This window comes from Seriola dumerili, unplaced genomic scaffold, assembly GCF_002260705.1.
Source record: "Seriola dumerili isolate Sdu_G_001 unplaced genomic scaffold, Sdu_1.0 BDQW01000161.1, whole genome shotgun sequence".
NCBI classification, from domain to species: domain Eukaryota; kingdom Metazoa; phylum Chordata; class Actinopteri; order Carangiformes; family Carangidae; genus Seriola; species Seriola dumerili.
Window position 1 is genome coordinate 3361207 of NW_019174416.1, and position 12838 is coordinate 3374044.

The 12838-nt window shown below is 39.9% G+C and overlaps 1 protein-coding gene across 2 annotated transcripts in view; it reads left to right on the forward strand.

Moving 5' to 3' along the window:
• Positions 1 to 12838, forward strand: part of LOC111226505 (glutamate receptor 1-like) — a 66017-nt gene that overhangs the window by 43143 nt on the left and 10036 nt on the right. For both annotated transcript variants that reach the window (XM_022751692.1, XM_022751691.1), the window contains exons 12-13: positions 9591 to 9789; positions 10012 to 10259. In XM_022751692.1, the coding sequence (XP_022607413.1) occupies positions 9591 to 9789; positions 10012 to 10259 (447 nt within the window). The remainder of the gene's footprint in view (positions 1 to 9590; positions 9790 to 10011; positions 10260 to 12838) is intronic.

Genomic DNA, 12838 nt, shown 5'->3' on the forward strand with positions numbered 1-12838 from the left:
GTCAAGGGGCATCATAAAGTGTTTTTTTTCGCCGTTTTATGTCTATATTTAATTTAATTTAATTCTATAATGAATTCATCAATATGAATGCATTATTTTCATCCATCTGTACTTTGCATATTTCTGGAAAATGCTCGCATCCACGCAGCCAAACACTGTATTATATGGTTGAGGAAGTCGTGAATGTAATGTTGTTGGTATGTTGTATGATCAGATGCAAGTGGCTGTTTGGTTGCTAATCAAGCCCGCAGGGACGAACTAAGTGGATCCTTGTGATCAAGGAATTAGTAACACTGCACAGGGATCAATTAGGTATAACACTGCCTTATTCTTGTTTTTATCTTAACAACAAGAAATTAGATCGTGCTACACACCACTAAGTTGAGTAATTGTGGAGTTAGTAAGTTACTGTTAAAGCAGTTGGGGAAGACTTGGTAGCAAAGAATGATTTATTCATAAAGAGACGGTTCAGTTTAGTTCACGGCATCATTTATGTTTTATTTATCTGGAAATTGCATGAAGGCAACTTTTGATCATACATGCATGCACATTCACTAACAGAAACAGAGATCCACAAGCGCACATAAACACACACACACACACCCACACACACACACACACACACACACACACACACACACACCCTCAGGATTTCACTGGGATATTACACGTTGTACACAGACAAAGACACCATCCCCTCAGAGGCGTATTCTCTGTCAAATCTGCATCTAAAACACAGTCACACAGAGGCGCACATATGATTCCAGCAGAGAAGAGGGGCTTTTGCTGTAATCAAGCTGTGACAGTATATGAATGTCTTTCATGCAACCATGAATTATACACCAGGTCCGAGGCCACATGGGAAATCGACCTGGACCGGAGGAAACACTGCCAATAGTTTGACTGGAAAGATATCCGGCTTGTGTCTGCGAGCCCATAAGTTGAAAGGACACCTAATGAGAGCTTTCCCTCTGTAATGGCAATCCTATCCTACTATAGGGGTGGTCGCCCTTATAGAGAGAAACACAGAGAGAGAGGGAGAGGAGGAGGAGTGAGATGACTAAAGTCTCTCTCAGCTCAGCTGTACTGTTTGGAGTGCAGACCGTGCTGCCATGGCAACCATAAAGAGACATAGATTTTTCTTTCAGAGCAGTGCGGCTTCACATGAAGTGTCTCTGGTATGTGAAACTGCACTTGAGACTGCACATGAATGTCATCTCTGTCTTATTATGCAGCCAGATTGAATGCACTGTAAGTCATTTTATCTGTGTTCTGATGGTATTGATTTTCAGTGAACAGTTGTGATGTTTGGATTCCTGTTTTCTTGCCGGAGTGACTAAGAGGCTGCGCGAAATGTGTGTGGGCGCGAAGCGAGCACTCTCACAGCTCGCCAGCACTGACTTATCTCAGGTTACGTGAGGCTAAGACAGCATCCATGATATCATTCGCAGAACACGTGTACAGCCACAGATAGGAAGATTACAGTCGTATCTCAAACATATCGATTCCTGAATAGCTTTGCGCTTCATTGTTTTGTGCTCATGCTCCCACCACTCCAGTATATGTTGCAAATCAGCCACTTAACCCAGCTGCTTCTTAATGAAACGAACATGCAGTAAACAATCACATAGCATTTTGAATCGTAATGCTTTTGTCAGATTTTCCATAGCGTACTTGAATGAGTGTAATTACCAGCTTTTGGTGTGGTTGCTGCAGGCTGGTAACAACATTATCATAATATTCTCTTTTCAACTCAATGGCATGGTAATATTGACCTTTAGATGGAGAGAGGGGGGTGAGGGAGTGGCGCTTTAATAAATAATTTTCTGCACCTTGCTTAAAGCTTACATAGCAGTTTGGCCTTGAAGATGAAAGTGCTCGAAAAACATGCAATCTAACAATCATGAGAGCATCAAAACAAAAGCACAAGCAAATCAAATCAGAAGTAAACCTTCCACTTTGCAACAAAACTGGCCACAACACATTCTCATCCCCCGGAGCCTCATTTAGCAATGTCGAGACAATGAAGTGGTAGAAAGCTACAAAACACACTGTCAGCGTAAGATAAGTGCATTTTCAAAAAGTGTCTGTTGTTTTCTGTGGCCTGGCGTGCACTAAAAGCATCGTGTGTTGCATATCCAACCAATTTGGCGTGTCTGCTCTAAGCTTAGCTCAGTTTTGGAGCCGCAGAGGAGGACCAAAATTGCCCTTTTGCATGTGCTTTCAGGAACCACAGTGACCTATATGGAGACTGAATTATATAAAAAGGTAATCACATTTATAAATACTTTATTCTGGCTAATTACCCTGACGTGCCCACATTATTATGCATGTGTTTAACAGGCTGTTTTTCACTGAGGAGGCTATAGGGAATCGAGGGGCTTAATAAAACTTTTATCAATTCAAAACATTTACAAGCAGCTAAAGCAACACTAATTAACAAAAGTGTGATATAAGTCAGCAAATACAGACACTTTGTACACACACAACTTAGACAGGTGACTATAGAGCTGTACAATCTTCCAGAGGTAACTAATGGAGTAGTGCTTCACTTGGTTGTCATCACAATTGAGAAAAAGACTTTTATTTTGGAGAAATACAGGATGGGAGACAAGATCCATTTATTCACTTAGACTTGTATTTGTTTGTCTGAACCTACAGAGTTCTTTGTGTCACATTCTCTGCTCTGTGGTCTTGTGATGATAAGTGGATGCTGCCTGATGTGGTGTTGATATAAATAATGCCCTGCTGTGATGCCCCCCCCCCCTCCCCATAACTCTGTCATAATTGTCACCTCTAGTGAGCTGTGGTTGCTAAGGATATTTCCTGCAATTCACCACAGCAGTTGCCAATTAGTCAGCACACACTCACTCACACTTAAGACTGTGTTATATCACTGACGTATATGTGTATGTGTGTATATACCTCTGCTGTCTCTGGAGCATTTCCTGCTTCTGTGCTTCATGCTTTTTGCTTGCAGGCTCCACTTTTCCAGCCTCTTGTCACCCTCATTTTGTCTTCTCAATTGATTGGCACAGAATAAATCTCGTCTTACCAGATATATCTTGAGTGGTTGTGCCAAATCATTAAGAACATACAGCTGTCTCGCTGATTTTGAAGAAAAAAGAAAAAAAAAGCAGTGTAGCAGAAAACTCCTTTTCCATCCCTGATTTGTCTTAGAATCACACCATAATTAGAGACCATTTTCTTTCTCATTTAAACCTCTGTAATTCCTAATCCATTGTAATGTGGCCATTACTGGCTCATTTTTTACACTTGCTAAAGTCATTAGTCATTGCTAATTACCATATCGAATAGAGGAGGCCAGCCAGGGGAATTCTAATGAGAGTTTAGTGCTACAGCAGAATCTCTCGGAACTGTGGGTGGAGATCATATAACAAAGGATAAAGATCTGGATCTGACAGACAGACGATCCAATTCATTTTGCTCTCCATCATAACAAAACACGCACACCTGGAAAAATATTGGTCTCTGTTATGTCTACTGACAGTGGTTGTATATGTTGTACATATACAGTGGAACATACTTACGCGTTCTATGCTAAGGGTGGATTTGCATTCGAAGATTGGAAAATACCTGTATTCATTAAAGCTGTTTAATCAATATATTTGTATAAATAGCTTTTCAAATGACTGTGAGTATGTTAAAGCACTTACTCATCATGCTGAGCCCACAATAATCACCTGTCTGAGCCGTTTCAGTTTCACTCAGCTCTATGGCGTGTTTCAGTGTCTTTCAGCTCAATGTTTTGGTTCAGTCTCGCTGCTTCCGCCAACCCCGTTTCCAGATGCAACAGCAGCTGTTTTCTTTCATCGCTCTCGTTTTGATGACTCACTACAGGATAACACCCCACATAGCGAGACATGTTGCTCATGCTACACAGGTTGGCCTCTGGCCTCTGCGCATCTGCGCAGCACCAAGAAAAGGTACAGATAAAAGTTTAGAGACATAGTGGAGCTTCTAGCAGCTAGAGAGGCAGATATTTCCCTTAGGGATTAGTGGAGAGCAGAGCTTAAAGGAGAGTGAACACTGGACATATACTGGTGGCTCTGTTGCTTGGTGTGCTGGATGTGTAACTAAGCAACTGTTTACTAACGCTCTCGCCTTATCAGCTTTAGGTGATGCAGTAAGGTTGAAGCTTTTAAGGACGGATTATACTCGTATATCGAAACTATATCGTATGACGTGCTGTTCAGCCACCGTGGAAATCCACGAACTTGTTGCATTGGGGGGGGGGGGGGGGTGATGTTGTTGCAAAATGGTGAACGTTTCCTCTCCAGGACATATTCATAGTGAGCTTAAGTTTTGAGTTCAAACCAAGCGTCCTCTCTCACCTCGACACAACTGGACAATCATGCCGTGAAGTGGACTTTGGAAAATTACAGAAACTGGTCTGACACAGACCTCCCTAATCTGATGTTGGAAAGTTGTGGGGAGAGGGGATTTCCTAAACTGTCAGACCATTTGACAAGCAGTTTGGACAGCGTATACTGGGCTCCTCAGAGATGTTAAGAGTCTTTCAAGTTTTCTTGAGTATTTTGACCATCTTGGTCTTTTCAAAACATTAAGTTGTGACTCTTTCAATTCCACATCTTAAGTATTTAGTTTCTTCTAACTTGCAGTTATGATACAGTCATGGTATTTTTGCCCATTTAAAGAGATTTTATCTAATTATTTGTTATGTTCACTAAATGTATAGTTATTAATGCTGTTTTTCGAAAGGTGTATTAATCTCTACAGGTTACTCTACATATGTAACATGTAACATTTGGGAGTGGATCTTTGTATGTTGTTTATCTGCCTGGCATTCACTTTATAATCATTTACCTATTCGATGTGAAAAATTCTGTCACTTTATGGAGTCTCTAATCCTCTACCCCTTTGTATGATAGTGGAAACTGTTATATTGTGAATTCATGTTTGTTAATTGTCACTTTCTATTGCACATTAGGTGATGCGATTGGGTGCCAGCTTACAGCCACTCCCATGTAAGATCGCTCCTTATTCTTAATAACCATTTGCTTGATGAAGGTCTAGCACTGAAACATTTCAAATAAATGGTTTACTGTAAGTTAGACAATGTGCAGGGTTTTTAATTGCTAACGTTACGCTAAGGTTTAATTGCTGCGTTACCTAAAATTAACAACTAAACCTAAATGAATAAAATAGGGGATTTGAAAGGGTTCAAATTTGGTACTTTGTTTATTCTCATCACATGTTGCTTCAGCGTGTGATGTCTTTTTATTTCATTCTGATTCAGATTTTACTCTGACAAGAGAAAAAGAGACAGATCTCTGAGATTTAGCGGCTTCAACAGGTAATTCTTCGGTATAGCTGCTTCTTAAATGATTTCAATAGTCCAATAATCAAAAATGATTTCAGCACTAATGATATGCACATGCGGTTCTACTGTATTGCTGTACGCACCACGGCTGTTGAGCTGGCGCTTGCGCTGCCTCCATTACCGTTCCTTTTCATAGTAATGCAATAAAAGAGGCAGAGTGAATAATTGATTAATCATTGCCTTAACATGACTATGAAATTACAGTGCTACTTGGACGATTTCCCTTACCATAATAAGACAGCTTAGTTAATGTTTTACCAAAGCACCAAGGTTGGCTGCTGTGCAATAATGTATGAGGAGCGGAAAGGAGGCTCAAAGGAAGCGAGTTCAAAAGGAAACAAACAGAGACAAACAGGTCTGTGTTTGCCAGTTGCTCTCCTCAACTGGGGAGGAAGACTGCTGCCGAAGAACGAACACACACCCACCCACCCACACACACACACACACACACACACACAGAGCCCCTTTATTTCTCCTCATCCCAGTCACACAGCAAATGGTGACCCGGTTGTTCACATACACACACACATACACACACACACACACACTTGCATTGTCCTTAGGAAAAAAGTGTATGCAAGTTTGTATCTATGTGTGCGTGCTAGTGTGCGCGCGTGCATACTTGAATGCATCGATGTCAGCGCCAAGGTGTAGGCCATTGTTGTCTTGGCTGAAAAAACAAACCCCTGTCAGCCCTCAAGCACATGAACAGACAGGCTGAGAGCACAGCGGAGACGCAGGGTGGATGGAGGGGAAAGGAAAAAGAAAGGAGAGGAAGAGAGGCGAGAGAGGAGGAAAGAAGAAGAAGAAAAAAAAAAGGGTGACTGAAGGAGAAGGATTAGACAGCTGTTTACTGCCATCTCTGGAGGCCAGCAGCAGTCAAAGCTAAGAAGTTTGTCAGCCTCTGGTGGTACTATCCAGTTTACTTTTCATCTCTGCCATTTCTCTCTCTCTCATATCGCTGTTTCAGCCTAACAGACCACACTTTCCCTATTTTCCCCCAGTCTTAGGGTGGGTCTTTGTTTATCACATTGTTCTCTTTTTCACAGAACTGAGAAGTAATTAGACAAAATTCAAACAGCAATGTAATGCGCGCAGTATTGTAATCGTTATTGTGAAAGAACTAAAGAAATCTGCACATTTACACTCACTTCATCTACAGTGTTTCTGTCCTCAAACCTCTATGTAAAATTCATATTCGATCTGCTCCTGGAGACAAGAAGCATCCTGGGCTGATATCTGATCTGTCAGCCAGGATGAATAATAGTTTTTTCTTATGTTGTTGTAGGTGAGGGCCCACCCTTGTCTGTTTGATAAGTTGAATCTTCGTCTTGACAGAGAGTTAATTGGCCACTATTTTAATAATCGAATAATGACTTCAGCCATTTTTTTTAGCAAAAATGCCAAAATTCACTGGTTGTAGCAGCTGAAACGTGAGAACTTGCTCCTGTTCTTTGTCATATATAGTTCTATATACTGTATATATGACAGTAAACTGGCTTTGGTTGGCAAAAAAATTCATTTAAGTATGTCACGGGAACTCAGAGAAATTAGAAATCTTTATTTATTTATGAAATATCCTCGACAAAACTATTAATCAGTTAATCAGTGAATACAGTGAAAATAATTTTTAGCTTAATTTTAGCTCTAATCTTGATTATGTGCTTTGAATATTCCTATTTCCACAGTATTAACCTGTCTCTATAACATATACTAATGGTAACTATTTTCATAATATAATAAAACTTTGCTTCTTTTTTTTGGGGGGGGGTAATAGGCCCGACAAAATGTTCTTGAAAATATTCTCTTGTGATAATGGGGTTCAATAGGTTCGATTTTTCTCTAATCTGAATCCAAATCCACTCATCAAATCTTTAGTTGTATTTGGTGGGGGGTGGTACCATTTTGAAAACATGTACTGTTTTCACTTCACTGTCTAAGAGATTCTGCTGTGCTGAAAGTGTGCAGGGCTTTCGCCACATATTCAGTCACTGCTCTGTGACATTCATTAACCCTGCCCTCGCTCCTTTTTCTGCAGCTACAGAGGCTGTAGATGCTAAAGTAAAAACCACTCAGTAGAAATGATATTAATTCTGCTTTACCAGGCAGCAAATATCAGATAAATAAATTGCTAGGTTTTTTTGTATGCACGCAGTACTTAACTTTACCAGAAGGCAAAACTGGGGGGTTAGGCTGTGGCAGCGCACTCATCCTTCTCAAGATATCAAAAGTGCCACAATGTTTTTATTATTGCATGAAGGACAACAGTTAAATATTTAGAAAGTGAGTTGTTGCTCCGCCTTTGTTGTCCCGCAAATATTGCATTTCACAAACATTTCGGTGACTTTGGAGACATGTATCCACACAAACGGTCGGCCATGTTCAGTCAGTTAACAACTGTGTCGCTGAGTCAGTACATGTGAATAGATCAGTGTCGGACAGAAGCAAAAGAAAGTGACTGGTTTTTATGTTGTTATGTGGTGTGTTTTTTTTTTTTTTTACCTTAAAAGCCATGAAGCCATGGGAAATAATTGACAATAAAAAAATAAGTATTAAATCACAATGAACAGCCACAACATTAAAACCAGTTACCTGTTGTTAATGTTGTGGCTGATCTGTGTATATGTATATGTGTATAGTCCTCCTTGTGTATCTTGATCCTATCAGATGGTATGTACTATTTATATGTACTTTATCTTTTGATATTTCATACTTCGTAACATACTATTTTTGTCCACAATCTAAAGAGGGAAGTAGAGGGAAAACAATAATAGACCTTATCATGTATGGATCCTGGGAGATGCTGCTGGTGCCCCGTTATTGTTTTTTTTTTGGTCTATGTTTACATAAATATATATAATACCAGTACTGTTTACCTGATGAGGGTCCAAGGACTGAGATGTTGTATATAAAGTGATTTTTTTTGGCTCTGTAACTGTAGCTCTAATTTTCACTTCTGACGCAGGAGAATCTAGTGTCTTGTTCATGAACAGTTTTGCTGCAGTAATAAATATTCACTGAGGTATTTGGAAAAAACATGTTGCTCTTCTCACTTCACAGTCAAAGCTTAACCTTACGCACAGCCGTTTTAGCAGTGATCAGTGAACATGTCAAAATACACACACACACACACACACACACACACACACCCACACACACACACACACACCCACACACACACACACACACCCACACACACACACACACACCCACACACACACACACACACCCACACACACACACACACACACACACACACTGCAGACAGCTCTGCATTCTCCCGCCTGATTTTCAAAGGCTCTGCATCCATTCTGTGTTTGCTTTGCACTCGCTCCCTGGCTGCTCTTTCATCATCCACCCGTCATCTGAAAAGCATCTTAAATGATTATGTTTTAGCTTCTCTTTTTTTTTTTTCTTTTTTTTTTTCCCCATACTTAATCTCGCCTTCATGTTCATGCTCCATTTGGCTTGACGGCACAAAGGTGAATCATGAAAGCCTTTTTTGTTTCAGATTTGTGTCATTTTCATTGCGTAAGCCCCGCCACTCTGTGCCTCCGCGCTTGTCGGGGACCTGATATGTAACGCAACATGATTTCTGCTGTTGCTGTTCTAGCTGGCTTCTCTCGAGGTGAGGAGACATGCACAGGGGAAAGACAGGGATTTGACTCAGGGGATTTTGCTCAAAAATCATCCTGTTTTTTTTCTTTTTTTCTTTTTTTGAAAGTGCAATTAGAGCAGTGTCTAAGTGTTCTCCTCTGCTTATTAATCCCCAACAATTAATGCGCGTGGTTGCATGAAACATATTGGCAACTTTCTTAAAGTGAGATTAATTTGGCAGGCAGGAAGCTGAGTGGGCCTTTGTGGAACTGGTTATCTTTCCTTAGCACATTGGACTAAGCTCTCCAAGCCTGGTGGAATGAAGAGTGTGTGAGTGCAGAGGGAGCGTGATGCAATGTAGGTCATTTGGATGGTGGGAACATCACAAGGTTTTTGATTGATTTTCTTGATTGTGCGCAAAATTTGGCCAGGAAGAAAAAGACGGTTGCTATTTATTTTCCAAGTCATTGCATTAATATATATTATTTATTCTGTTTGATATCATGAAAAAAATAACATGGGAAAACATTTTATGAATTGGAGTGTACATGATCTTGTAATACAGTTATGTGTATCTTTTATGTATTTATTTTTGATCCAACCAAACATCCTGTCCTCCCGTTTTTAGCTCTCTGTCTGGCCGTATTGTTGGAGGCGTGTGGTGGTTCTTCACCCTTATCATCATCTCCTCCTATACTGCCAACTTGGCTGCCTTCCTGACAGTGGAGAGGATGGTGTCTCCTATAGAGAGTGCTGAGGATTTGGCCAAGCAGACTGAAATCGCCTATGGAACGCTGGATGCCGGTTCCACCAAAGAGTTCTTCAGGGTGAGGAAACATTTATTCAAACGCTAACCTCTGTGACAAATACAAAATACGTTTCCAGTGACTGCTTCATATTAAAAGCCAGCCTGTGTTTTGCCAGTTGAACGCTTTAAATGCGAAGCAGGAGCAGTAGGTTTACAGTTTAAAGAGAGATAATATAGTATTCACACTGACTGTCTCTTTCTCTTTCCTCCCATCTCTCTCATTTCCATTCCTGGTTGTCAGAGGTCTAAGATCGCTGTGTTCGAGAAGATGTGGTCCTACATGAAGGCGGCTGACCCATCTGTGTTTGTCAAGACCACGGACGAGGGTGTAATGAGAGTCAGGAAGTCCAAGGGCAAGTATGCCTACCTGCTGGAGTCCACTATGAACGAGTACATAGAGCAGAGGAAACCCTGCGACACCATGAAGGTGGGAGGGAACCTGGACTCTAAAGGTTATGGCATCGCCACACCCAAGGGCTCCCCTCTCAGGTAAACCTCTGCCACTGCACTGGATAAAAGCCTTCCAGAGCTTTTATTGGAGCTCATGCATGAGCATCATATGTCACCTCTTCATTTGCAGAATTTCCTCATGTATGAACACATACATGAGCTTGGATTTATTGGTTTCATGCATTTTGATTTATTTGTACATCTTTTTTTTATCATAATAATATAACATATCAGTTTTAGGATTTTGTTTTTCATACTTTGAATTCATTCTGATCAGATGTAGAAGGCATGCTGATGCTTTTAAAATACTTCATCAAACTTTTTTTATTTTGTTTGTAGTTTGTGCACGTCACACAGACATTTACAACTCCATCATGCCCATATTCATGACTGAAGCCCATCTTTGTTTGTGTCTGCATATGTATGTATGCAGCCAGCCTATTCGTAGCTGACTTGTGAGCACTGGCAGAAGTGTAAAGTACGACTATGGAATATGTCCCCACACTTGTTTTCCTGCTGCCCTTTAATTACATTCTTCTTCATGAGTATTTGCGATGGCTGGTTTCATGCGGTCTGCTTTGAAACTTGAGCATCCCCTGGAACACACACACATACAAGATGTAACTGCACCTCTCACAAACCAGCAGGGCTCTTGAAGCAGGATCCCAAATACAAGGAGCACATCCCATATGGCTACTTTGCCACTTACACCAGGGCTCGCACCTTGAATGTAAAGTCAGCAGAGTTGAATTTATATTTGCCATATTCAATGTGATAATTGATGCAATGAATGATAATTCATACTTGATGTACTTATGCCATCGATGTCCAAGAGCAGCAGCTGTCATTTCACATTACATTAACATATTAACCAACTTCCCATTCATATTTCTCCTGCTACTACAGAGAGAGAACAGGAGCTGGTGGCATCTGAAGCTTTTAATCTGTCTCTAATAGGCCCCATTCATTTTAATGAAAGGAGCCATATGGGGAGATTTCATTCAAACTCTCTGAGGATTCATTCGGCTTCCACCTTGGTTGACAGCCAAAGGTCAGAACACGCTGACAAGCCTTAGTCAGTGGCTCCTTATAAAATCCAGACAAATTGGATTTCATACTGCCAGTAAGTGCTGTATTAGTAGTAAGACAAGTGGTGAATTGAATCTGCTCCCAAATCATGTCGTCAGCTTGGTCTAAACGTACAGTGTAGCAATGCGATGCAGTGTTGAACAGCCGAGGATGGCCCCCATTATCTCCCTCTCTTTGTGTTAATTATTAGCCAACGATGTGTGTTATTCGCAGGTTGCCACTCTGTCCATTCACAGATGTCTGATACTGAGTTTCACTAACAGATAACAAATGTTCATGATTGGACGTTTTGTGTTAAAGAAATGGAAATGAGAATAATTCAAATGTTTTTTTATGGGTCAGGGAGAAGTGGCCTGATTGGGCTGCTTACCTAGAATCAGACATATGTGAATGTCCTGTCAATTCAAAGAGTTCAGTTCAATTATAACTGTAATGCATTGTTGATACATGCCTTTGTATTGCTGAATTTTCAATTTGCTGAACATTAGGGATGCACCGATCTGACTTTCTCTCTCAAGATACCTAGTCAGATACATAATCTCAGAGTATCTGCTCATACCGATCAGATACCAGTTCACACTGCGTGGAACTCATTGGGATAATTCTTATGTAGATTAACTGTAGTTAAAGAAAAACATCGTGTCAGTTTTTGGTTAAATTAGCTAGCCGTGATTACAACACTTTCCGTTTCACTGCCTTCACATTAAAATGCATTTATTGTGCCTCACAAGTGGACAGTAACAGTCTTGGAAAGTAACTAAGTACATTTACTCAGTTTCTGTACTGAAGTATAAAATTTGTGTACTTTTACTCCAGTACAATTATCTGACAGCTGTAGTTAGTAGTTACTTTTTAGATTAAGATTTTTTCATACAAAACATATGAAGAATTTATAAAATATGATGCTTTGTGATAAATTAAAGTACATACCTAACAATTTACATAAGTAGAGCTGAAATGATCAGTTGATTAATCGATTAGCTGATTGACAGAAAACTTAACCTATTTTGATAATCTTTGCCAAAATGCCAAACATTTCATGGTTCCACCTACTCAAATATTTGCTGCTTTTCCTATAACTTATTTTAGTCATTTTTATTATTTTTAATAATTGTGAGGTTTGGGCAAAACACAATTATTTTCTGAACTTTTACTGACAAAACAGTCAGTTGAATTGATTAATTGAGCAGGTAATCATCAGATTATTCCATAAGGAAAATGATTATTTACAGCCCTTAATAAATACATCTCAACCAACTACAACAGTAAAATGCTGCCTAGACATTAATGTAACAGTAGCGATAGTCTAATGATGAAATAATATAACAGTCACATGGGACATTTTTCTGCGTGAGTACTTAAGTACTTTTTCCTGATAATACTTACATACTTAAGTAACATTTTCAGTGCATGACCTTAATTTGTAATGTATTTTTCATTTTTACAGAGTGGTATTAGTACTTTTACTTAAAGATCTGAATACTTCCTTCACCACTGAGACTAGCAGCAGTAAAGCAAAGGAATGAAGC